This window comes from Ursus americanus, chromosome 3 (genome assembly GCF_024610735.1).
Source record: "Ursus americanus isolate L20-20 chromosome 3, mUrsAme1.1.p, whole genome shotgun sequence".
In the NCBI taxonomy this organism is placed as follows: Eukaryota; Metazoa; Chordata; class Mammalia; order Carnivora; family Ursidae; genus Ursus; species Ursus americanus.
This window is the reverse complement of record NC_142129.1, coordinates 47,199,008-47,224,380: the sequence shown is the minus strand read 5'-3', so window position 1 is coordinate 47,224,380 and position 25,373 is coordinate 47,199,008. Positions and strand designations below refer to the sequence as shown.

Here is a 25,373-nt window from a genome sequence, read left to right as displayed (position 1 = left end):
TTCCCTTTCTGGTTGCTAATACTGGGAAGACTACTGTGCTACATTATTTTGCTCTTTGTAACAATTTACAAATCATTTTATTAATAGGTTTTACTAAATTCTAAACTTCCAATGTAAGAACTTTTACTTTAAGTTGTTCTGAATACTATTATACTTCTTTCATCCTACCCCCACCCTTGTGATCATAATCACGCTTCCCAATGGCATCTACTATTACAATATTGCATTCGGAACACAGTAACTACTTCTCTTACTGATGTTAGAATGTAGAGGCAGTTACTTGGACTTCAGAAGGAGGTCAATAATCTGGAGATAAATAAACTGGAGAACAGCTTGGGAGTGAGAAATAACTGCAGGACGGCTCAAAATATTTAACATTAATCCTGAATTTAAAAAATAGAAGATTCTTGATTCAATCAATCATCCTTTATTATATGCTCACCAGAAGATATATACTGGAGATAGAAAGTTGAGAAAGACATGGTATCTGCCTTCTTCGGAGTCTAGTAGTGGAAGAAACAGGCACACACAAAAGCATAACATGGTGGTCCTTGCAGTGGCATACATACTATACTATGGGGACACAGAACAGGGCCATGGAAAACAGCTTCACTGCCTTCAGGTATAATCCTGTCCAACTCCATGTCCTTATATCTCAGAACAGATCCCATCCTAGTCAAATTCAAACATGTTAGCAATATGTCAAAATATTACTTTACTTTCTCTTTTTCTGGACATTTATTTATTTGATTAAACAGCACCAGCCAGTGGATCCAAAACAGGAAAGACCCAAAAACCTCTGGTTCTATCCCAAGCTGCCTGCAGAACAAAAGACTCCTAATAGCCAGTTAATAAACATTCCAGGATGGGGTCAACACAGTAAGACTGATCTGATCTCTCCAGAAGTCTCCTGATTTGAGAATAATGTCCTCTCAACCCTTTTTTCTCAAATGACTCTGGAACAGAAATGTTAGGCCCCTCCCAGGTTAGACGCTAACCTCTGAGAGTTAGAAGAGAAGGCAATTCTCCCCTCACTTCCCCACCAAAGGTTTCACTACATGGCAGTACCAGTTAGCTAGCAAGACAGAGGACTAGCCACTAGATAAAATTGTTAGAAATGGGATTAGCAGTAGGCCACTGCTTTCAAAAACAGAAAGGCTACCACAGGGTGGGAATTAAGGGAAGAAGGTCTGGTGGATGTGGGAAGATCCTCAGACTGAGTTGGGAGAATACGATTCTAATTCTAGATTGGCTATCAAACTGGAGAACCCTAGGCAAGTCACTTAACCTCTTTGGACCTCAACTTCCCATCTATAAAACAACAAAGTCAAATTAAATTATTGCTGAAGTCCCTTCTAATAATAAAACTCAATTCTAAAAGCACGAAAGACAAGTACTAAAAGCTAGACATACTATTTAACCCCCAGCAGTCCATGAGAACACCATAACGAGATTTACTGAATTTTTACCAACTTACTTTTCCAGATCTTACTAAACATGGGTATCTCATATCAGCTCCCCAGGGCAGCTACTTAGGTAACATTTAGGCAAACATTCTCTTTTGTAATCAGGAATACAGAGATATAAGTCAGGGACCTGTTTGCAGCAAACAAACCTCTTTTTCTGGACTGGCTTAATAATAAACTTCATTTTGGCAACTTAGCTTTGGCATTCAAGTTGGCCTTTTATGCTAACTACAGTACTATCATTCTTCAGAAAGGGTTTATAACACTTAGACTTAATAAGCACAGGTAGCACAGTAATCGATACATTAAGTAACAAACACTTGTACATAATTACAGCAATATCAACTATATTGGCTCCATCAGTTACCTACTGCGCTACATTACACCCCCAAACTTAGTGGGTTTATTTGCTCACAATTCTATGGGTGAATAATTTAAACTACCTCAGCTAAGCAGTTCATTTGCTGGTCAGACCTGAGGTCACTTATGCAGCTGCAGTCATCTGGGAACTTAATTCTAACTGGATGGTCAAGATGGCCTCACTCACATGCTTGGTGGTTAGCGCACGTCCTAGGTGGCTAATCCAGGCTTCTCTATGCGACAGAAGAGTCCCCATGAGAAAGACAGGGCAAGATTCAAAGTACAAAGTGCTTTTCAAGTCTATCCTTGTATAACATTTGCTAACATACCACTGGCCAAAGCAAGTCCAACGGCTCAACTCAGAGTCAATGCAGCGCATGGACACACAGAGTGGATTCAGAGATGTGAGTCATTAAAGATCATCACTGTAACAATGTACCACACTAGCTGTTGGCTACTTTTAGCACTGCACTGAGATGATGAGTTTATAATTTAAAAGACAACCTTCCATTTAGCAATCTTTATTTTCCTCTTAGAATAAATTAGACCTTTATAGAAAATATTATTTCCTAATGCAGCGGAATGTGAAACGAATCTAGTCTTAGTCTTGAGCAAATGATTGGTTTCTTCAGTTCAGCCTTTCTAGAAAGTCTCCAACTAGAAACTAGTCTTCAACTACAAATTACATATGTACGTGTATATGTTTGTGTGTGCGCATGTCTGTGTACCGTATTTGATTACACAATAATTTTGGAAAACTTGCAAAATTATGGAAAACCATAATACTCAAAATACTACCATCCCAAAACACCTAGATACCTACTACTAAGATTTGATATAATAATATGCTTTTTAAAATTTTATTAGTGAGAATCCTTGTCCTGATTGAGATGATCATGATTTTTAAGTATGTTAATGTGGCAAAGTAGATTCATAGATCTTCTAATATTAAGCCATTTGAGATATGAGATAAACCTGATTGTAGTGTTTGATCTCTTTTATACATGCTAGGATTTAGTTTGCTAATGCACTTTTTAAAAGTTTTTACTTCTGTATTTGTGACTGATATAGACCTAAAATTTTTCTCTCTCATTTCTCTCTCTTTCTGGTTCAAGTATCAGAGTTACACAGGTCTCATAGAATGAGTTGGGAAGTGTCTCCTTTCTTTCCATGGTCTGAAAAAGTCATATAAAATTGAAATGATCTGCTCCTTGAAACTCTGGTAACATTTCACTTGTAAAAAATCATCTGGGCCTAAAATCCCCCTTGTGAAATGATTTTTTTCTTCTTAACCACTTCCTCAGGTTCTTTAACAGTTAAAAGATGATTCAAATAGGGGCACCTGGGTGGCTCAGTCAGTTGAGCTTCTGCCTTCAGCTCAGGTCATGATCCCGGGGTCCTTGGGTCGAGCCCTGAGTCAGGCTCCCTGCTTCTCTCTCCCCCTCTGCTGCTCCCCTTGCTTGTGCATTCTCTCTCTCTCTCTCTCAAATAAATAAATCTTTAAAAAAAGATGATTCAAGCTAATTAATTACTTCTTGAATCTGTTCCGAAAAGTTAAATTTTCTATGAATAGCTCTAGCCCTACCCACAGCAATTTGGACCAAAAATTTACAATTCTTCAATGTTGTGATATCCTTTTGCCTGAATTTAGAATAAGCAATGTATTTTGAGAGTACTAAATAACAAAAGTGAGTTTTGTTTTGTTTTTGTTTTCAATGAAGAAATCAAGACTCCTGTAATAGGTCTAAAAATAACTGGATATATCTTGCGTACCACAAAACTGTAATAGCTATTTCTGACAAATAGAAATAGGTGTGCATTGATTTTGGCTGCCACTTACCACCAGAAACAGGGGCATCCATAAAAACTGCTCCCATTTTCTCAACTTCTTTGGCCAATTCTTTTGAAACTGCAGGATCGATAGTACTGGAGTCTATCAATAGTGAGCCTTTCTTCACTTTTCTAAGTAAATAAAAATAATAGTTTTTTAAAGCTCTAGGTTTATAGTTTTAAAAATACAGTTTGCAATTCCAAGTAAACATTTCATGCAACTACATATAGAATTAGAATATGCTAAAAGCTGCCAGATATCAAGGAGGTCTTTGCTTTAGTATTAAAAACATTATTAGAATTGGCTCAAAATCTCAAATCCTTTTTCAGATCAATTAAAGTTTAAAGTAAACCCAAACTCTTTCAAACAAACCTAAATAATCTAATAAACTACATGGTATAAATTCTGGTTTCAGGTGAAATACACAATACCATAATAATACAGGTAGGCAATTTAAAACACCTATTAACTTTAAAAGGTCGATTTGGTAGGATTTAAATTTTTGTTTGTAAAGTAGCTGGGGCTCTTTAAAAAGTATTTTATTTGTCTTTAACAAGCTATATTGCAAATTTCACATATCCATGTCATTTCCACTAGGTAGAATAAACATAAACCACTGAAATTTAGCCATTTGCTTCAGGGTGGTATACTCTTTAATAACTATAGCTTTTTAAAGATAAAATAAAACATCAAAGGAGCAGAAAGGAAAATAAAGGAATGGACCTAGACATCTCACAGATAAAGTTTTTTTGTTCTTTACGGTAAATGTACATACATACATTGGCAAAGCAGGGAAACAGTCTTTTCTTCTATCATATTTTACATCAATAGTAAATGGCATTCTTATAATACGATATTTTCATTTGTACTGTAAGTGCAGATTATATCTATCTACATGGCTCCCTTATAATCTATGCCTATCTTCACTGGCTAGGAAACTGACCTAAGTTATCATTTATTTAAAGGGCTATGGCTTACCTTTCATTCAAACTTCCCAAAGTCCTTACTACAGATTAACTAGCCCAGATAACACTTAATCATAATTATGATTGGAAAATTAGAAATGAATAAATATAAATATTAAGGAGGAAATAGAAAATCATTGCTAAAAAAACTATTAAAGAAAAATCTTTCTATAGAAAAAATAGAATACAAAAATGCTTTAAACAACAATTTTAATAAACATCTGAATGGATCTGGTCCAAATGCAATGACTGGGTATATTCGACAGAAAAGAAATAGCATGCTTTATTACAGATCACCTCAGTGTGTGGAAGTTTCACTTTATGTAACCTGAAAAATAAGAATTACATTTACCAGTGTTGTGTGACATTAATATTCTTAAGCTCTTAAATCTTTAAGCAAATGGGAAACTGTCTCAAAAATTACCTATGCACAATGTATGGGGAAATGATTTGGACCCAGAAGAAAATAACGAACTACCCACGAAAAGCAAATTACAGTTCAACGTGAAGTCGCATTCTTTGAAAGCACTCCGAGACAAAACCGCTCCGCTAGTTGGCCACCATATTCCTTAGTAAAGAATATTAATAAACACAGGATTTTGTCTCCACACAAATTTTTAGTAACCTTTCCTTGACAGGCAGCACAGGACCATAATTGGGACTGACGAGATACTGAGACAGCTAGGTTACCTCAGGACCACACACACCATGGGCCTGAGGGCTCCATACAAAATGAGCGCCTTTCAACCTTCCCTGAAATCTAAACATTTATCTTATCAGTTTTCTGCCTAATATCCAAGTGTCTTTTGCTTCCAAGTTTGTTAGTTTTCTAAAGCAATTCAATTCCCAAGAACCTCATAGTTCATGTATTACAGCTCCATGAAATTAAACCCTTTCTTTTAGCCTTACATATGTCTACAGGGCCTACCAGTTTGTTCTAGCTCTTTACTGAAATTCGACAACAAAACAAGTTAGAAACAGGAGCCAGTAAGACCAGAAAATTAAATCAGAAATTCAACCACTGTCATTCTAACACAACCACAAGGATTTGGCAACAGGCAGAAATTAACCAAAAGGTTCTCAAAGCTAGGGAAGCTAAGCACTGGCCAGAAAACTCTGACCTAAATTAAATTTTATTTAAAGAGCTACTGCTAACCCTTAATTCCAACTTCTCAAAGTTCTTACTACAGATGTACTAACCCAGAGGACAAACAATAACTTTTTATAATATAATAAAATGTTAAATAATGGTGTTCTTTCCAATGTTTGGTTTTATTTTTCATAGAAACCTTCTCCTGAATTTCTATAAACCATAAGAAAATTATGCTTGTAACATTTGTACAGTTTAAAATGCAAGCTTTAAAAGTCTCTTAAACATGTTAGCAATGAAAGTGTACGTTTAATGCAAGAGTTAAGGAAAGAAACAGAAACAAAAAAAAATTATTCCCAAAAGTCACATACTTGCTTTCAGTGAAAAAATAAACCCTTTACAATGAGAGAGAAACCATACTATTCACTTTTAAGAAGAAAACTGTATAGAGAGGTTTAACAAACATAATTGTAATTTCCAAAAGTGTTAACAAATGTGAAATCATGGACTATCATAACGAGAAAATTTCCACGGTTGAGAAATACGTACTTTAGAATTCCATTTGCTCCAGAATAAGCTTCTATTGCATTGATACTGGTGGGCAACATTGTAATAATTCTGTCAGCTTTTTCAGCTACATCTGCTGGGGAAGACACTACCTTTAAAAAAAAATTACAAAGGCACATTATTTAAATTAAAACGGCAGCACTTTCTAGAGCACAAGTAGGATCCACTTTTTATGCATGCTGACAACCGTGACAGTGAATAAAACCATTTCTTGTTTCCAAATGACAAAAAAAAAAAAAAAAAAGTTTACTGCCTAAAATAGAGAGTCCATTCCTTATACACATATAGATGCAGTTTCTATGGAATCGAATCTCTGTTTATTTTAAAAAGCGTGAAGTGAGTTGAGGGGGAAAGGGCAAAACCCAACAGTCCTGGGAACAGACGTACTTCTCATGGATTCCTCCAACTTGGATTCTTATACAGCATGCTCCTTGGTAGATGCTTTGACTAAAAAAAACACTCTAGTGCAACAGGGATAGTAGCTGAACTCCAGGATTCACCAGTGATTCCATAGGCAGCCAAATCCCCTAGTAAATTCTCAAGCCCCGATTACCACCATTCCCGTCTCCATTTTCCAGGGGAAAAAAGGCAAAAAATTAAGGCTGTACGGAAAGGAAAAGGTCAGGACAAGGATATGAGCACTTCCTGCATTAGCTGTAAGTACCATAAAGGCTGAGCACGTGAGCTACGAGGACTCACATGGAAACTACAGATACAAGACAGACAGACAAACAGGCATCAAGGTACGCTCTCATTTCCACCCTCATTCCTGCCTTATGATGACCACAGACATACCGTCAAGGAAAGTCACTGTCCCTCCTCTGTGTGCGTGCAGGCATGCAGAGATGTGCACTCCCTCACTGGCCCTCCCCAAGCCCTTGCTCTCTCACACATGCCCCTTGATACGCCTGGCCAGCAAGCTGGCAACCAAAGAGGTCAGAAGAGACCGGGAGCTCACTTCTTGATTCAAACTCTCCTTTAACAAAAAGAATTCATCACCCCAATTGTCATGAAAGCTTTCTCTCACCTTAAAAAAAGACAAAGGACTGTCAGGGGGATAACTGAAGATTTCTCCGCAGAATGATGTACACATGTATCAGAAATGGACATATTTTCTGCTAGGAAATGTGAACTGCCATGTAAGCAACCTAGAAATGGGAATGCCTTTGCTTTTTGAGTGGCGGGATGATACCTAACATTTTCTTTTTGTCTTTGATATGCTGGTGATGAAAGTGGGAGAATGGAAAGGCGAACAGTGTGTAATCTAAGTATTATGAGCTAGAGGTAATCACAATTCAATTTTCCCTAGACTATTAGCTTTGAAATCAAATCCGAGACAAACACAGTTTTAACATCAAGTAATTTCATAAGTCACACTTTAAAATTTCAGGCAATCAAGTATACTAACACTTTGCGTATTAACATTAAATGCTAACATAAAATATCTCAGACCCTTAAACAAAAAAAGAGATGCTCTCACTTTCAATGTTCCATTCTAAAGGCAATATGGCATTTTAGAGTCTACAATGTAGCACATGCAACAGTACATTTTGATACATCATCAGGATTTGCCCTAAAAATTCTGAAAAAAAATTTTTTTCTGTGAAATTAATTACAAAGAAATACTTCAGTTAAGTAAAAAACCTTTCCTATACCCAAATAAATGCTGAGATTCAAAAAGAGGCAACTATTTGCTTGCAAACAGTTGACATTTACTCAAGAAAAACAGAGCTGAGTAAGATGAGCATAAGAAAAGGAAAAGTTAGAGAAGTATTTCTCTACTCCTGGACTGTATCAAAAATATGAGTTACACAGACAGCCTCATCTGTTCGTCCTTCCTTAAATGAAGTAATATATCCAATGCAAAATGATGGCATACCTTTCAGTGTCCCTTTCCTTCCATCTCAGCTCCATCTCTCTTTTCAGAGACCGCGGTAAGCCCTGAGGTCTAAGAGTCAATTTCACACTTTCTCTTAGGAATTCAGTGAGTCTCTTCCATTGAAGGAAATTCAATTCCACCTAGATAAACTCCTTGAGAGGTGCCCTCAGGGGCACCAACAATTAGTTCACAGATCTAAGTATACTTCACACCTCCAAGCTTTTCATACCCATGAACTGGCAGTGCCAATTCATGCAACTGCCAAGTGCATGGGGTGCCCAATCAGCCCCCTGCATCCCTAGCATCTGCTTCTTGGGATGCCTGGGTTGCCAGAGTACTGCTAACCCCTCAATTATATAATATATAGTGTCAAAGCTCACAGGTCCGGAAAAAACACACAATGATAGTGATAGCTGGAATGTCATCACTGTATTGGCCACAACTGCTCCATATCTAATGACTCTATACATTTGGTACATTATAATAACCGTCTCTAATTTGCAATACAGAAGGCATGTTTATTAGACCGATACACAGACATGTGTGTCCAGCTACTCAAATCATCTTGACTTCCATGTGATGACTTCAAGACTCTGAAGTAATTGACTGACAAAATTTGGCCACGACTCAAAAGCTGGGGGGAAAAAAACAAACCTTGTTGCCAATCTGACACTAACCACAAAAGCCTTTAGGAGCCAAACTAATTAGAGTCCCTTCAATTACATTTACTAATTGAATGGATAAGCAAGGACAGCATGGATCAGTGAAAAGAACACTAATTTGGAAAGCCAGAGACCCAGGTTTACTTGCAGCTAGCCACTGAGCCCATGTGTGATTTTCTGACAATCACTTAACCTCTCTGGCTTCAGTTTCTGAATCTACAAAATAAGAATAGTGATTTGGGTTATCTTTAAGGCTTCTATCTCCAAAGTAGAACGGAAACTTAGGTACAGAAATTTTTCACTTAAGCTCTAGGAAGGCAGAGCCTCTGAAAAACAGGGTTCATGAGACATGAGCAGCACAAAGGTATAGTATTAATAAGACTCTTCTGCACCTCCCTGTCCGTGGACAGTCACTGACCTGGCTGACTCTGGGCCATCTGGGCCACTGCTCTGCTTGTCATGATCATCCAGAAGCCTCTCTTGCTAATTCCAACTGCTTCATTCTTAACTTACTATGAATTAAGGTGACTCTACTTTTCCACTATCTCAATTTTAACTATAGGAGATTGGTTCCTTTGTGTATCATGATATCTTCAGTCTTTGAGAATTTTTGCAGCCAGTTTCTCTGGATTTAGATTCATCTGTATGCAAGTACTCATCAATGGCAGGTATGCAATACAAGGAGTAGAAGACTGGATGAATTAAAGACAAAATCTGCTTTGCTGGGTTGGGGGGGAGGGGGGAGAATGGGAGCATCAAGACCCAGAGTAATCTGAAGGAACTGTACCTCCTTTTTACAAATCCACTGGAAGGAGACAACTGTTAACTAGTTGCTTTCCACAAAGAAAAATCTCATTGTCTCTTCCAAATAAAATAGTCACATGAGTTAAGCTCAGCACTGCTTCCAAGTAAGCCAAATGGGTAAGAGAAACTTGCTAAGAAACAAGATGAACGTGACCTTGGTTAAACCTGCCACTCTTGTATTTTAATCTTCCCAAGTAAAAAAGCACACTGTTACTTCAAAATTACACTACACTTGAAAAACTGACAAAAACAGTTTGTGCCTACATCTTGAAACATTGGGTCAACAATGACAGGACCCACTCAGCAAGAGGCTTTTAAAGTCCTCATTTAATAAGACCTGAGTGGATGCCAGCTTAGATCCCAAGAGAATTACTTAACCAAACATGCTCAGCCTTACAACCCAGAAACAACAAGATAGTTTCCAAGTTTTCAAAGAGAAAACAAAAGAAAAGACAATCTAATTAAGCCTAGTTCAACCAGAAAACTCACACAGGAATGGTGTAAAAGTCCCAAGACTTTTGGCACAGATCAACAGCATCTCCAAGGAAATTCCTAGACAATGAAAATGAGGCACAAGTCATATGCCCTTGACAGTAATGCTTAAAAAGAGAAACTGGTATCGAAAGTGGGAGAGAAGGGACAATGCAGAACATATTCTTTTTTTTTTTTTTTTAAGATTTTATTTATTTGACAGAGAGAGAGACAGCCAGCGAGAGAGGGAACACAAGCAGGGGCAGTGGGAGAGGGAGAAGCAGGCTCATAGCAGAGGAGCCTGATGTGGGGCTCGATCCCAGAACTCCAGGATCACGCCCTGAGCCGAAGGCAGACGCTTAACAACTGCGCCACCCAGGCGCCCCAATGTAGAATATATTCTTAAACGGGAATGTTATCAAATCATTTTATCTCCTAGTTTGGTTTTAATTTTTACCATCATTCTTTCATTTAAAAATATGTCTATAGTTCTCTTCCAAAGCACTCTGGACTCAGTGACTCAGCCATGTTTCTATGGGTGGTGCTTGGGAATGAAGATTTGGGAGAGAGATGGTAGAGATACAACAACCACTGGAACAACAGTAATAAGAAGAGTAATAGCACTATCTAGATGCCAGGTTCTCCAGGACTAAAAAGGTACTATTAAAATCCCCATTTTATAAAATGAGGAAATTTAAGTAGAGAGAGGTTAAATAATCTGTCCAAAGCTACACAGCCTGCAAACTGTAGAGCTGAGATGTAAGCCCAGGCGGTCCGGTTCCAGGGTTTATGTATTTATACCACTGCATTCACAATTTATCAATTAACGATTTCTAATAAACAAAGGCTTGATAATTACCTTTGTAATGTAGGCTACCTTCTTAGAAAAGATTCTAAAAGTTGAAATGATGCAACATTGTAGGTTAAACCTGAGTTTCCAACAGAAATAAGGATATAATAAACAGATACTGAGAGAGGAATGCCCACATGTTTTGTGGAAATGACCAAAATTAACATATTTAACCAAGTACAAATACCCTGTTAGAATAGGTTAACTTTTTTTTTTTTTTTAAGTAGGCTCCATGCTCTCCATAGAGCCCAAGACGGGGCTTGAGCTCACAACCCTGAGATCAAGACCTGGGCTGAGATCAAGAGTCGGATCCTCAACTGACTGAGCCAGCCAGGTGCCCCTAAATAGGTTAACATCTAAAGGCATAAATAAATTGATTAAATACTATCAAGCATGTTAAACATTTTTAACATGTCCAAATTTTTATTTCCTTCATAACCCATGTACTATGTTCTACTACTAGACTGGGCTTAAAGAAAACCTCCAGGGTTGGAACATTCTAAAGCATTTCTTCACCTGGACCTGCAGGTGTCTATCATGTACCTTAAGGGGAGGGAGGAGACCCGGAGCAAAGCAGAGACAAGAGACAGACAGAAAAGAATGTGATTACATCTGTGCCCAAAATTCGGCTGTGCCTTGGGTCAGACCACTCCCCAACTTTTCAATTACATGAAACAATAAATCTCCACTTTTTGCTTTAAAAAAAAAAAAAAAAAAGCACTTCTTCAAGGAAATGTCCAAAGGTCTTTAGAACCAGATACTCTATTTTGGTACTTTCTTGCCCTACAAATTTCTCACTGAAAGCACAGGCAACATTAGAAATCAACTAGCCAGTCTATGCTACTGCTGGGGGAAAAAAACCTTGTTTTCTTTGGCTGCCATTTTATCAACTTCACCTGACATAGTAATGTTGGGAGAATGGGGGGACACCTGTCCTTAAAATGGAAGTATCAACACAAATAGACTCTGAACTGTTGAACCCTTAAGCGCTTCATCGCACTACTGTGCACAATGGCAAGAAGTTTCAAGGTTTCCACCTCCATTTTTCCATCCCATACCAAGTCTGGTCTTTGCCTTTTAGCAGTAGAATGAAACTCATTTTTTCTTTTATCCAACATTTTCTAAACCAAACATAGCTAAGAAATAATAATGCTGACATTTTAATCTATCAGAACTTATTCATCCAAATTGTTACTCTTTAAAGTAGCACTCTCAGGAAATCGCATTTGTTCAAATGACATTGCCACCATTCAAAATGCTTTTTAGGCTGCTAGCATAAATCATTTAACAAATGTTTTCATTTTATTATGGCATGATACTTCCCCTCAGGCCCAAAGCTTTCTTACCCTTTATCCTCCTCCTTTCATTCATCTAAGTTTCACATTCTCCTACCCTCCACTGCTGTCATAATCAATACTCAGAGGACCTCACAGAGTCAAGGTCATAGGGGAACCAGAGATGTGAGGAAGAGAAGATGTGGGAAAAGAGGATTCTCTCTTCCAGGCTGTTGCCTCAGTGTGAACCATCCACAGAACTTTTCCCACCATGTGTCGGGGGCAGGGATGGGAACCCTAGACGAGAAGCTACTCTTCACTAATCTGGGAGGAGCAGCTACCCAGAATCCATCTTCTTTCCTTCCTCATACCTACTTCTGTATCTCAAGGAAAAGGAAAATCCAGTAACTGAATCTGTGTCCTAGAATCTTCTCATTTCTACTTAGGAATCTGAGAGATCCTGTCTCTACAACATTCGTTTCAGACTACCCTATTTCTGTTGGGAGGTGAGCAAAGATTATACACATTTTTATAGTTCCTCTGAGAAATGAAAGGACTCTTAACAGTTATAGTTCCCTATCAGGAATGAAGTGACTCTTAACAATTATTACTTTTTTCCTCCTCAAAAACTACTTCAGTACTTTATTAGAGACAAAATGCAATTTTAATAGAAACTTCCTTGTACTATTATTTAGTCTTGCCACCTGAGACACGGCTAACACTCTACCACACCCAACTTAACCTGTTTTATTCTCCACAGCACTAGGTGGGCTGCTAGACATACAGTAGGATTCAGAAATTCTACCCTAAAAATTCTACACTACAGTAGAAACCTCTAGAAACCTAAACTTGCTCTTTACCTGGCATTACGTTTCTTAGTATTTACTTCAAGTCTATCATCCACAAGTGAGCTGTTCAATTTTATTTTTTTCTTTTTTCTATATTTCTCAGGAAATTTTTACAACTCTTCCAATTCTGGGATTATATTCAGATTCAGCCCTTAGTTACCACTCTACAGCTTGCACAGAATTTCCTTCATATCTCAAAAAAAATGAAACTCTAAATTCAGTTACTAATACACGATCTCCTGTCATGTGAGTTATTGATAAAGTTTAACAAATCCAAACAGGAACTGACCAGTAGATGCTATCATCTAACAGGATATACTTTAGTCCAAAAATTCTTGAAACAAGAATGATAGCCTAAAAACAAAACACTAGAGATCTGTCATAACTCAGCTCTGTACTTCATTATGGCACACAGTGCTACTACATGTCTCCTGGTTTATGGCCAATAACGTATTTATTCACAAAGTGCTGCCATACAGTATTTATGAAAGACATTCACATATATTCTCATTTAAGCTTCATAATCTAATGACATGTGTTGTCATCCTTCCCATTTTACAGACAAGGAAAACAGCTGAAGTGAAATAACTTGCCCCCAGCAAGAAAGAAGGTAAGTATCTAAGCTGGGATTCAAACTAAGTTTCCTATCCCTCAGCCTATTCTTGTCCTAAGACAAATTGTGCTTCTTAATAACATGGGAAGCTATTTCCACCAAACTACCTCCTTTCACAGGGCAATCAGTAAAGTTACTGTCTCAGAAAACTGATACATAGCCAAAGCAAGCCCTTTGACCCAACCTGGGAAATGTTCCCAGTCACCTGCCAAAGAATAGATTGTCTCAATCTTTGTTGCATAGATGAATGTTGGATAAAAGTTAACAATAACTACAATACATAGATATACACTTGTATGTGTAATATATATAAAAAACAACAAATATATAACATGTATAAAATCAACGATGAAATAGGTTTATAATTCCATTGGGTATACTCCTCAGTTGTCATGTTTATTTTTAAACATCAAAATCTAGAACAAATCTAAAGAAAAGGCCTTACCTGTTCACCTGCATCTTGAAACTCTTTGCATGCATCAGGGAACACATCATAAATAATGAGTGGATAGCCATGTTTCATGAGGTTTTTTGCCATTGGATTCCCCATGTTGCCCAGTCCAATGAATCCAACTGGAGTCTTAGAAGCCATTGACCTAGAACACACTGATTTCAATAAATTACTTTCAGTAAGGGCAGTGACGTCTCTTATTGTAAACATTCATTCAATATTAGTAAGTCAATTGTTCCTGAGATGTCTTCTATTTTTAAAAAACCTTCAAAATGCTAGTTTTATTAATTTTTTTTATAAAGATTTTATTTATTTATTTGACAGAGATAGAGACAGCCAGCGAGAGAGGGAACACAAGCAGGGGGAGTGGGAGAGGAAGAAGCAGGCTCATAGCAGAGGAGCCTGATGTGGGGCTCGATCCCATAACGCCGGGATCACGCCCTGAGCTGAAGGCAGACGCTTAACCGCTGTGCCACCCAGGCGCCCCCAAAATGCTAGTTTTAAACTAATGATCTATTCACATTTAAAGACATCAACCATGTACAAACATCTAATTATTTAGATCTGCTGGAAACAACTATACAATTTTAAGTAATCTCTTCTGTTTTCTACCTCTGTAACATCCCTTTATCATTTTAACAATAAATTTTAAAATGTTACAATTTCTAAAATATGTTATGTACATTACCTATTATGTGAAGTACTATAGATTCTTCATATCTATATTATCTCCTGTAATAATATGTATGACAAACTGAAAATATTCAATAAAACATATATCTTGGACAAGGTCCGAGAATGGAAAAGTTTTTTACCCTCCCACCTCCATATTTATCGAAATCATCCCCTCCAATGGTATAAAAAACATCTTAGTAAAATGTTAGACCAACTAAGTCACCAGTTTATAAACTGGGCTCTAGGGGAGAAGACAGGGATGCTTCTATGGGCTTTAAATGACAAGGGTAATAGTTTCAGTGCCTTGGGCTAATAACAACTCCACGCACTTTCAGAGAAGAGGCATTTCATTCACAAAAAGGAATTGTTCTTAAAAAGCTGTATGCAGGTTTTTTTGATTTTCTTCTTTTTCACAGAAGGCTTTTGAAATCATACTGGGGCACGCAATGCAAAGTAATGCTTTTTGCGAGAGAGAGCAAAGGGACTTCGCATTGCCATGAAAATAACCTTAAACATCATTTCTTCGTTTCTAGATTTAGAACTCCACTCAACAAGTATTTACTGCATGAAGTACTATGACAGAGCCAGAGACAGACATAAGCAAGATACATACAGTCCTTGCCCTCCAAAAAGCTCCTAGTCCACCGAAAGAATAACTCCACTTGCCCCTTCCCCTGCCACTGAAAGCTTTATTTTTCCTTTGTCTTTCAAGGACTCCAGTTATAAAACTGTGCAGTGCACCAACTAATCACAGTCACCCTTTTAAGTTTCAGATCCTCTCAACTGATGGATCCCTGCTCTTCCTTGAATTTAATTTAAATGCAGTGAGATTTCCTAAAAGCAAATTATTTGAAGCCCTAAAGCTTAAGAAATAGAGGTCTTGAGGGAGAAAAACCATAAGAGACTCTTAATCATAGGAAACAAACTGAGGGTTGCTGGAGGGGAGTGGGTGGAGGGATGGGGTAACTGGGTGATGGACATTGGGGAGGGTATACGTTGGTAATGAGCATTGGGTATTATAGAAGACTAATGAATCACAGACCTGTATCCCTGAAATAAACAATACATTATATGTTAATTAACTGAATTTAAATTTAAAAAAAGAAAGAAAGAAAGATCTTCTGGGGTGCCTGGCTGGCTCAGTTGGTGAAGCGGAAGCGGTGCAGTGTGCAATTCTTGATCTCAGGGTTGTGAGTTTGAGCCCCATGTTGGATGTAGAGATTACTTAAAATCTTAAAAAAAAAAAAGACAAAAAAAAAAAAGACACAGAGGTCTTCTTGGGTTAGAAACATATTTAATTCCTTTAAACTTGATGATTGACTCTAACATTTCTATTAAATATGGGTGTCATCCTTTGCAACATCACCTTACCAGTGCTAAGTTTAACACCGTCGGTATAATAGGAGTCCTCTGTCTGACTTTCTGGTCCGCAAGGGGTTCAGTAACAGAGAAATGACACCTAATTGAAATGCTACAACATTAAACAGAATGAGAAGCATCCTTTGTCAGAGAACTCTAGCACTAATAATTAATGATGCTAATAACTATTGTACCAGAGTATGGTATTAAGCTCGGAAAGGTATCATTTAACTAAAAACATTAGAAATTAGGAAGACTGTGATTTAAAAACAGTTAATAGGCAACTCTCTCTAGGTCAAACAGTAAGTATGGCAAGGTAGAACCACAATTCATTCACACATTCAACAAATATGAAGCAACCATTATGTACCATGCCAGATGCCACAGAAGACACAACAACATATAGTCCTTGCTGTCAACAAGCTTAAAATCCAAAAGGAAATAAACTATGTACACAAATACTAATACAAGAAAGTTGAAGATAAATTATAAAAAACAATGCTGACATAAAGGAAAATTCATCTGGTTTAAGCATTTAAAGAAGGTAGCATGTGACCTGAGTATACCAGGATTTCAAATGGAAAAGAGTACGAAGGAAGGGAACTCCATATAAAAAAGAACAGGAGTATATGCAAGGAAATAGGAAAGCCAAGAAAAAATAAATAACAGTAAAAATTATTCCTGGCGATTTTTACTACATGCCAGATACTTACTAAGCACTTTATAAATAGCACTGTCATCATATCCTATCATTAAGCCTCCTTTCAGCTGAGAGCCTTGACACTTAGTGAATTTATTTATTTATTTATTTATTTTTAAATATTTCATTTATTTATTTGACAGAGAGACAGCCAGCAAGAGAGGGAACACAAGCAGGGGAGTGGGAGAGGAAGAAGCAGGCTCCCAGCAGAGCAGGGAGCCCCATGCGGGGCTCGATCCCAGGACCCTGGGATCATGCCCTGAGCCGAAGGCAGACGCTTAACGACTGAGCCACCCAGGCGCCCGGACACTTAGTGAATTTAAATAAAATGCCCAAGACAACAGTAAACTGCAATGCCAAGATTCAAATACAATCAATCTGACGCCAAGCTCTTCACTTTTAACCACTACATGACACTGCCATTCATTCTTCCTAGAGGATGCACAAAGAAACAAAACAACATGAATGTAGACTGAAAGAAACAACGTGGGCGCCTGGGTGGCTCAGTCAGTTAAGCATCCACCTCTTGATTTCAGCTCAGGTCAGGATCTCAGGGTTGGGGGATCGAGCTCTGCCACTGGCTCCACACTCAGCAGGGAGTCTGCTTGAGATTCTCTCTCTGCCCCTCCCCACTGCATGCTCTCTCTAACATGGATGGACAGATCTTAAAAAAAAGAAGAAGAAAGAAGAAACAATGCAACCATAATGTGGAAGACTGGGAAGCATGCTAAACAATCTGACTATATTTTGTAAGGAAGAGGTATTGCTGCAGGCAGCAATCTCTTTGACATCATCAGCCTTACCAACATTTTTCTAGATGTCTCCTCAGGCAAGACTAACAACAAAAATAAACCACTGAGACTAATATAAAGACTAATATAAAAGTAACAGTAATACTACCGTAGGTCTCTCTTTGCCCATTTGAGGTGCTATCACAAACATACCATAGTCTGAGTGGCTTAACAACAAACATTTATATCCCACACCTCTGGAAGCTGGGAAATCCAAGATGAATGTGGCAACAGATCCAGTGTCTGGTGAGAACCCACTTCCTGGCATGTATATGGCCATCTTCTTGGCCATCCTCACATGGTGGAGAGCAGAGAACAAGAGGGCAAGTTCTCCTGTCTCTTTTTATAAGGATACTAATCCCATTTGTGAGGGCTCCACCCTCATAACCTAATTACTTCCCAAAGGCCCCACCTCCTAATACCACTGCAGTGGGGGTTAGGATTTCAACATGTCAGGGGGGGGGGGGGGGCAAACATTCAGTTCATAATTAAGGTCAGAGTTAATAAAAGGTGGTGGCCTTAGAAAAGACAGATATGAAAAATATTTCAAAGGCAGAAGTAAAAGGACATAGCAATAGATTGGATTGTGGGCTAAAATAAGGGAAAGATCAAAGACAATAGCATGCTATCAATAACCTAAGTGGAGAAATCGAGAAAGAGAGCTATCTCCGTTTTAAATAAAGTAACTGTGAACTGTCGGTGAGCTGAAAGCTGTCCCCAGACTTAGAAATATTATAACCAATTAGGATCTCCTCAGAGATAGGATGAAAAAAAAAGACACATATTTGGTAACAATCTGCTTTAAGGTGAGAACCGAAATTGTGGCAGTTGATAAAATTGCCAAATGAGAGTAAAAGAGACTGAAGAACAAAGCTGAAGGGAATGTCAACATTTAGAGGTCAAAAAGAAGAGACCAACTTCGAACCGACTAAGATATTAAAATTAGGGGCCAAGGATATTAAAAGCTATAATAACTGTAGTTATGTTCCAAAAGTAGAGATATGAAAGATACCCAAAAAAAGACCCAAAACTGAATTTAAGAAGATGAAAACAACCATGTGTAAGATGAAAATCACACTGGATTAAAAGCAGAATAGATACTGCAGAAGAAATGATTAGTGCTCTTAAAGACATAGCAATAGAAACTATCCAAAACAACATGCATAGAGAGAAGAAAGAACTTAAAGAATAAAAACAACATGAGTGAGCCGTGAGACAGCTTCAACTAGCCAAATACACATTTAACTGGAGTCATCAAATGAGAGAAGAGAGAAGTAGAGACTGAAAAAAATATATGAAGGAATTATAGCCACAAATGTCCAAATTTGATGAAAACCATAAACCCCCCACCATACACATCCAAGAAGCTCAGTGAGCCCCAACACAAGAAACATAGACACAACTATACCAAGATACATTATGGCCAAAAAGCTCAAAAGCATACAGAGGAGCAAAGATAAGCCAGACTTCTTGTCAGAAACAAAGCAAATGAGAATGGAGTAGAGCATCATCTTTAAAGTACCGAAATAACAACTGTCAAGGCAGGAATCTATATCCAGTATAAAAATACATAATTACAAGTATTTGTGGATGTGAAGGGGCAGGAAGAAATTTGGAGGTGTGTTGGATATGTTCACAATCTTGATTGTGGTGATGGTTTCACAGGTATATACATATGTCAAACTCATCAAATTGTATGCTTTATTTTTTTTAATTTCATTTATTTGAGAAAGAGAGCGAGTGCAGGAGTGGAGGGAGGGACAAAGGGAGAGGGAGAAGCAGACTCCATGCTGAGCAGGGAGCCCCGCGTGGGGCTCGATCCCAGAACCCCAGGATCATGCCCTGAACCAAAGGCAGACGTTTAACTGACTGAGCCACGCAGGCACCCCAAATTATATGCTTTAAATATGTATAGTTTATCATAAGTCAACTATATTGCAATAAAGCTGTTTTTAAAAAGTCAACATGTTTATAGAATAAACAAGAGGGGCACCTGGGTGGCTAGAAATATAATGAAAAAAATCTCCAGGATAGGTTATTAAGTGAAAAAAAGCAAGATGAAGAGCATTATATATAACATATAGTGTATAAAGAAAAAAGAGGGGCGCCTGGGTGGATCAGTCGTTAAGCGTCTGCCTTCGGCCAAGGGCGTGATCCCAGCATTCTAGGATCGAACCCCCCATCAGGCTCCTCTGCTGGGAGCCTGCTTCTTCCTCTCCCACTCCCCCTGCTTGTGTTACCTCTCTCGCTGGCTGTCTTTATCTCTGTCAAATAAATAAATAAATAAAATCTTAAAAAAAAAGAGAGAAAAGAATACCTATGCATTAAATTTTACTGAATTTCTGTAAGAATACATAAGAAACAGTAGTTACATCTAAAGAGTTGGACTGACGGGTCAGAGTTAGAGAAAAGACTATTTTTTATAACCTTTTGAGTTTTTACCATGTGCATATAACTTTTGTAACTACTTTTATAATAAAATACGTGAATTGGCATTGAATGTTTACTAATGTTACATGAGTGAATGACTTAACTGGAGAGAGCTGTCATCAAGTGTACATAGATGGGGATAAAGTCAGTTCTGAAGCAATCACAGAGTAAAGACGGTGATTAAAGACAGTGATAAAGCGGATCCAGCAAAGTGGATTCACAACCATTAAACATTGCAGGTTGACGCTCCAATATCCCTTCTTCCCAGACCCAGAGGTAAGTTCCAAATAACCTAAACCAATCATGGTAATGCCATCTCTCTACAGCTGACAGGTTCCACAGACTGGCAGCCCTAAGTAAATGATTTGGAAATGCTGTGGGTAATCTAAATATGTAACAAGGAATGAACTAGAGATTAACAAAAGGATTTTATCTAATCAGCAAATTTCCTTGACTCTCAGTAGTAACATTACTTAAGTGGCAGCCAGAAGGAACACAGACCACAGACAATAGAAGTTACCCAAAACAAGAGCAGGAGGGAGAAAAAATACTAGAATGCTATCAAAAACATCACTGAAATTCCTGATTATAAATTAGTCTGAGGTCTGAGCTGGATACAGACAAACCTAGAGAGGGACTTAATGAAATGAGAGAGCAGAAAACTATGTCTATGTATTTGGCAGGGGGGAAACATGGGGCCAAAGGACCAAGCGTAATGACGTTGATATACAGCACATTGGTTAACAAAATGGGGGCAGGGAGTGGTATAATATTAACTAGAAGGCTAGTTCAGCTTTCGAAATGTTGGCAGTATAGCAAGCCCTAGCAATGAGATCTTGGAAGAGCTGAAGTAGAGTGGTGATGTTAGTTGTTAAAGTTGAGGCCCAGCTTTGGATGGGCTAATATGAAAGTCAACGAAGACAGTCTTTTAATGATGGGCTCAGTTGCTCTCTTCATTTCATTTTTGCTTGTGGCAAAGAAAGAGAAAGGGTAGTATAACTAGATGATTTAATGTCAAAAGAGAAGAGAGTTTTTACTGATGGTGATATTTCAGAACTTCTCTGAAAGATGGCTATATACAAGACCTAGGTTCCTATCCAGGCAAGGTCACTTCTTAGATGTATACCCTTGAACTAACAAGTTACTTGACTTCCCTAGACATTAAGTTTTATCAACAAGAGTCACTACTTCAGGTTACTCAAAGGTACTTAAGGACTCCTTGAGATAATACACATAAAGGCCGAGCAGTGCCCGGCACATGATAGGTCATTAAGTATTTGCTACTTTTACTATCAGTAGTTAAGCAGAAGTACGGGGGTACAAATCCTATGCCAAACGCCCATTTTGTCCAGCGGGTAAGAAGAGCCACAGTGTTAGAAAAAGGAATAGAGCGTATTTTAGAAGACGCTCTCTGAGGAAATAGAGTTCTTATATAAGGTGAAGCATCAGGAGTGCTTGGACAATAAAGAATATGCTCCCAAAGAGGCAGAAATTCAAATAAGTATAATAGAATTATGACACTAAAAGCTTTCAAACTTAATATATTTCCTTTAAGTAAGTCACACACATTAATGCATAGGAATAGAATCGGATGATAGCTAAAATCTAGCTGGCAGGCAATCAGTCAACACAATACAAAGGTGACACTGGTTGACTGGTAAAGAAACTAGCTAGAAAATGTAGCAAAATTAGTTTCTAAAGCTATAGATGTAAATGTATAGGTTATGTCCTTTTTCTCCAGTGAGATAGGGGCAAAGTTATCCATACCTTGGTAACATGCAGTGCTGCCAATAACCAGGCTACTCTAAATATCAAAATGTAAAAATTGTAGAAAACCGGAAAATATGAAAAAGTACCGTCATAAGGGAAAAAGTTAATCTCACTACACAGAACTAATCACTATTAGCATTTTGCACAGCCCTTCCAGTCTTTTAAATGCATCTTCTCATTATGTTCAGATTATATTGTATACACAACTTTTATCCTATTTTATCCTATTATGTCATAACTATTCTATCTGCTTTAATACTAAGAATTACCAAACTAAGGGTGGTGACTTACTCTACAAAGGCCTTTATTGCTTGAGTCAAGTTATTTTAGAAATAAATATTCTCGGGGCACCTGGGTGGCTGTCGTTAGGCGCGTCTGATTTCTGCTCAGATCATCGGGCTCCCTGCTCAGGAGGAAGCCTGCTTCTCCCTCTTCCACTCCCCCTGCTTGTGTTCCCTCTCCTGCTGTCTCTCTGTCAAATAAATTAATAAAATCTTAAAAAAAGAGAGAGAGAGAGAAAGAAATATTCTCGCTATGTAATTTCACAAGTCTAAGGTCAACTTCTGGTCCAAGGACCATATGCAGCTTTTCAGAGCTTCATGTGCAACCCTAGAGGCTAATATTAAGGGGGAAAATGCCATGTATTTTATTTGTACTATGCTTTGCTTTGAAAGTAGATTTCATATACACAAAAAGGGCCATAATAAAATGTTATTCCCATCTCTGTACATGATTCTGGTTAATTTTCCCATTCCACCTTTGGGTGGTCATTTTAAGATGATACGATACAAATTATTTTTCCATGTACATGTTGATGAGCCACAATGAATACAAAGGGCCTAAAATTACAGATTTTCTCTTGCCAGTTTAAAGAAGTCTAAACTAACTCTAATTACCTTTTAAGATAAAATACAAAACTTTTTAATAAAAGGTGATGAAATAATAATATATGTGTAGTTTAATATTTCTTTTATTTTTCTTTTTTGATGCTTTTAATATTTTAAAATTAAGGTATGCTATTAACCGGCAACCTTTAGGTCTCTCTCTCTTTTTTTTTAAGTAAATAAATTGTATGGATCTTTATAATAGTATCACCCATATGATATAAACACCCTAAACATATGCTGGAGACAAATATCCCACAGAATTCAGAACACTAAATAATGTTACTATTTGAACATGGTTCTTTCTGTCCCTAGACTCTAGATCTGCACGTAATTTTTTATTTTTTAAGATTCCAACGCCGAAAAAAAGTTAATGCAAAAGCAAATTTAGTAAACTAAAATTCACAGAAACATTTAAACAATTCCACCAAGTAAAAACAATTGTTGAAGTGTTTTAAGCAATCATCACAAAATGAAATATTTAAAATTTATCATAAATCCATAACCATACATCTTTGGGTCAAAGAACCCAAAGAACAGGATTATATGCCAAAGTAGTCTAACCAGCACTGTGAGGTACAACTGAGAGGCAACTATGATAGTCTTGGGCCTCAGGTCCTTCCAGCATGAATTGAAAGAACTTTCATAACTCTAATGGGTACATCCAAGGTTCATTAAAATATCATTAGAACACCTTGTAAAACCACTAAATAGCACATATGTCTTCCCTGGCTAATCAACACTGAAACAATAGCACATTCATGTGAAAACCAGTGCTACATTTAGTACTGGAAAAGTGACTAACAGATTTAAGTATCTCTAAAGTGGGAGGTATTTTTTGTAGCTCAATCTACATGTAGCTCAAATAGTGGTTACACTCAAGTTTAGCAGATTCTCTGAGTTTGTATCTTGTTACTGTGATTGTGTAGCAGACATCTGTTCTCTTGCATCACATGGAGCCTAAGCCAGAGAGGAAATTCACTGTTCTGCTTAGGTATTACTGAGCGGGAGGAAGGGAAGCTATTAAGCACTAAATTCCCAGCCTGGTATTTTTTAACGTGATCAGGAAAATATTAATACTAAAGCTTTAAAAAAAATCCTGAGTATGAAACTGCTCAATAATGCATTGTTACAACTTTCCAACTTTCACAAGAAAACAAAGGCAATGTCCCCATAAATCAATGTTTCAATTAAAGAGGAATGCTGGTGTAGTAGAAACTGCAGGAATGAGGAAGAATCAAGAACTACTTTCTAGATCCTGATGGGATAGCCTAATTCACTCATCCAAGGGGCCTCAGGTTCTTCATCGGAAAAATGACAAAGATTAGATCTCTGGATCTAAAAGCTGCCTCTTCCTAAATCGATGGTTGGCTTCCATAACTTACAATGGTATGCGGGGAGGAACAGGATAGGTTCAGGCACAATTTTGAGGACGCTGAAAGTGTCTTGGTTAATAATCTGACAGAAGTGCCGTCTTCAGGTAGCAGTTACAAAGAAATGGGGACGGAGGAGGCACGCCTTGCTGGTTAAGGGTGACTTAAAACTTTGCTGGAATGACTTGTCACCTGGTTTGTATAGACGACCACTCGTGTAAGACCATCCTACGCGATTAAAGTGGTTAAACAAAAATCAAGCCCCGCGGCCCCATGGCACGCCCACCAGGGTGCATCCCTGGGGGCGTTGAAAGGTCAGCCAGCGTCGCAGTGATAGGTGCCGGGTCGCCCCTGGGGTTGGGCCCTCCAATTGTCCTCGGAGCCCTAATTCCAGAGAAGCACGCCCCGGAGCCAAATAATCCTCCCGTACCCCAAGCTCTTCCCACCCCTTCCTAAGTCCCGAAAAAGACGCTGAAAGCCATTCATCTGGATCCCGGGCGGGGTTGATGGGGGGGAAGCCCTAGCTGTGCGAGAGGTAGCCGCAGAAGAGGCCTGGCCTTGGGACGAGCCAAAATTGGGGGTTTTAAGCCCCGACCCAAGCGCAGCGCCTCCCGTGAAAACATCTTTTCGGCCGTCAGGGCGCGAGCGGGCAGCCGGAGGGACGGGGGGAGAAAGCGCGAGGTCCTTACCCGCTGCAAGGCTGGCCGCTGCCGGGCGCTGCCGGCGGTTCCAATACCGGAGGCCGGAGGCGGCTCCACGGAGCCGTAAGGAGGCTGCCATGCTGCCCCCGCCCCGCCTCCCCGCGGTGACCTCCGCGGCTCCCGGCTCACCCACTGACTGCGAGTGTGCGCCACGGAGCGGGCGGGAACCACCGCGGCGTGGGGCCGCGCGCGCACGCGCTCTGCAGCTCGGGGCGGGCACCCACCGACGAGGGGAGGAGCGCGACGCGGAGAGACAGGGGTCGTCAGTCCCCTTAAGGATAGGGGACCAGGCCAATCAGGATTCTCGGGTCCCCGCACTTCGCTAACCACCAATAGGAAGCCTTTTCGAACCCCACCCACCTCAAGAGCCATGGCCCCGCCCCAAAGCTCCTCCCTCGCCTAGCGTCTGCAGGCGGGAGTCTCCTTGTTTATCAAAACGCAGCGGGTGTGCGGGAGGCGGCGGCTGCCACTCAAGACCCACTCCAACGAGCGCCTGACCCTCCAGAACCGCCCCCTTGGAGGGTGTAACTGCCTGTGCTGCCTCGGTGCAGACAAGAAC

At 38.9% G+C, this 25,373-nt stretch overlaps 1 protein-coding gene across 2 annotated transcripts in view; it reads right to left on the bottom strand.

The window, feature by feature from the left end:
• The window catches only part of HIBADH (3-hydroxyisobutyrate dehydrogenase), a 175,194-nt gene extending 150,150 nt beyond the window's left edge, over window positions 1-25,044 (bottom strand). Inside the window, exons 1-4 of one of the 2 annotated variants that reach the window (XM_045792966.2) lie at window positions 24,803-25,044; window positions 14,126-14,286; window positions 6,262-6,371; window positions 3,667-3,788 (exon numbers count right to left, since the gene is read on the bottom strand). In XM_045792966.2, coding sequence (XP_045648922.1) covers window positions 3,667-3,788; window positions 6,262-6,371; window positions 14,126-14,286; window positions 24,803-24,893 — 484 coding nt within the window. In that variant the 5' untranslated portion in view covers window positions 24,894-25,044. The remainder of the gene's footprint in view (window positions 1-3,666; window positions 3,789-6,261; window positions 6,372-14,125; window positions 14,287-24,802) is intronic. The other variant, XM_045792965.2, reaches the window with a different exon arrangement.
• Between the last annotated feature and the right edge of the window lie 329 nt (window positions 25,045-25,373).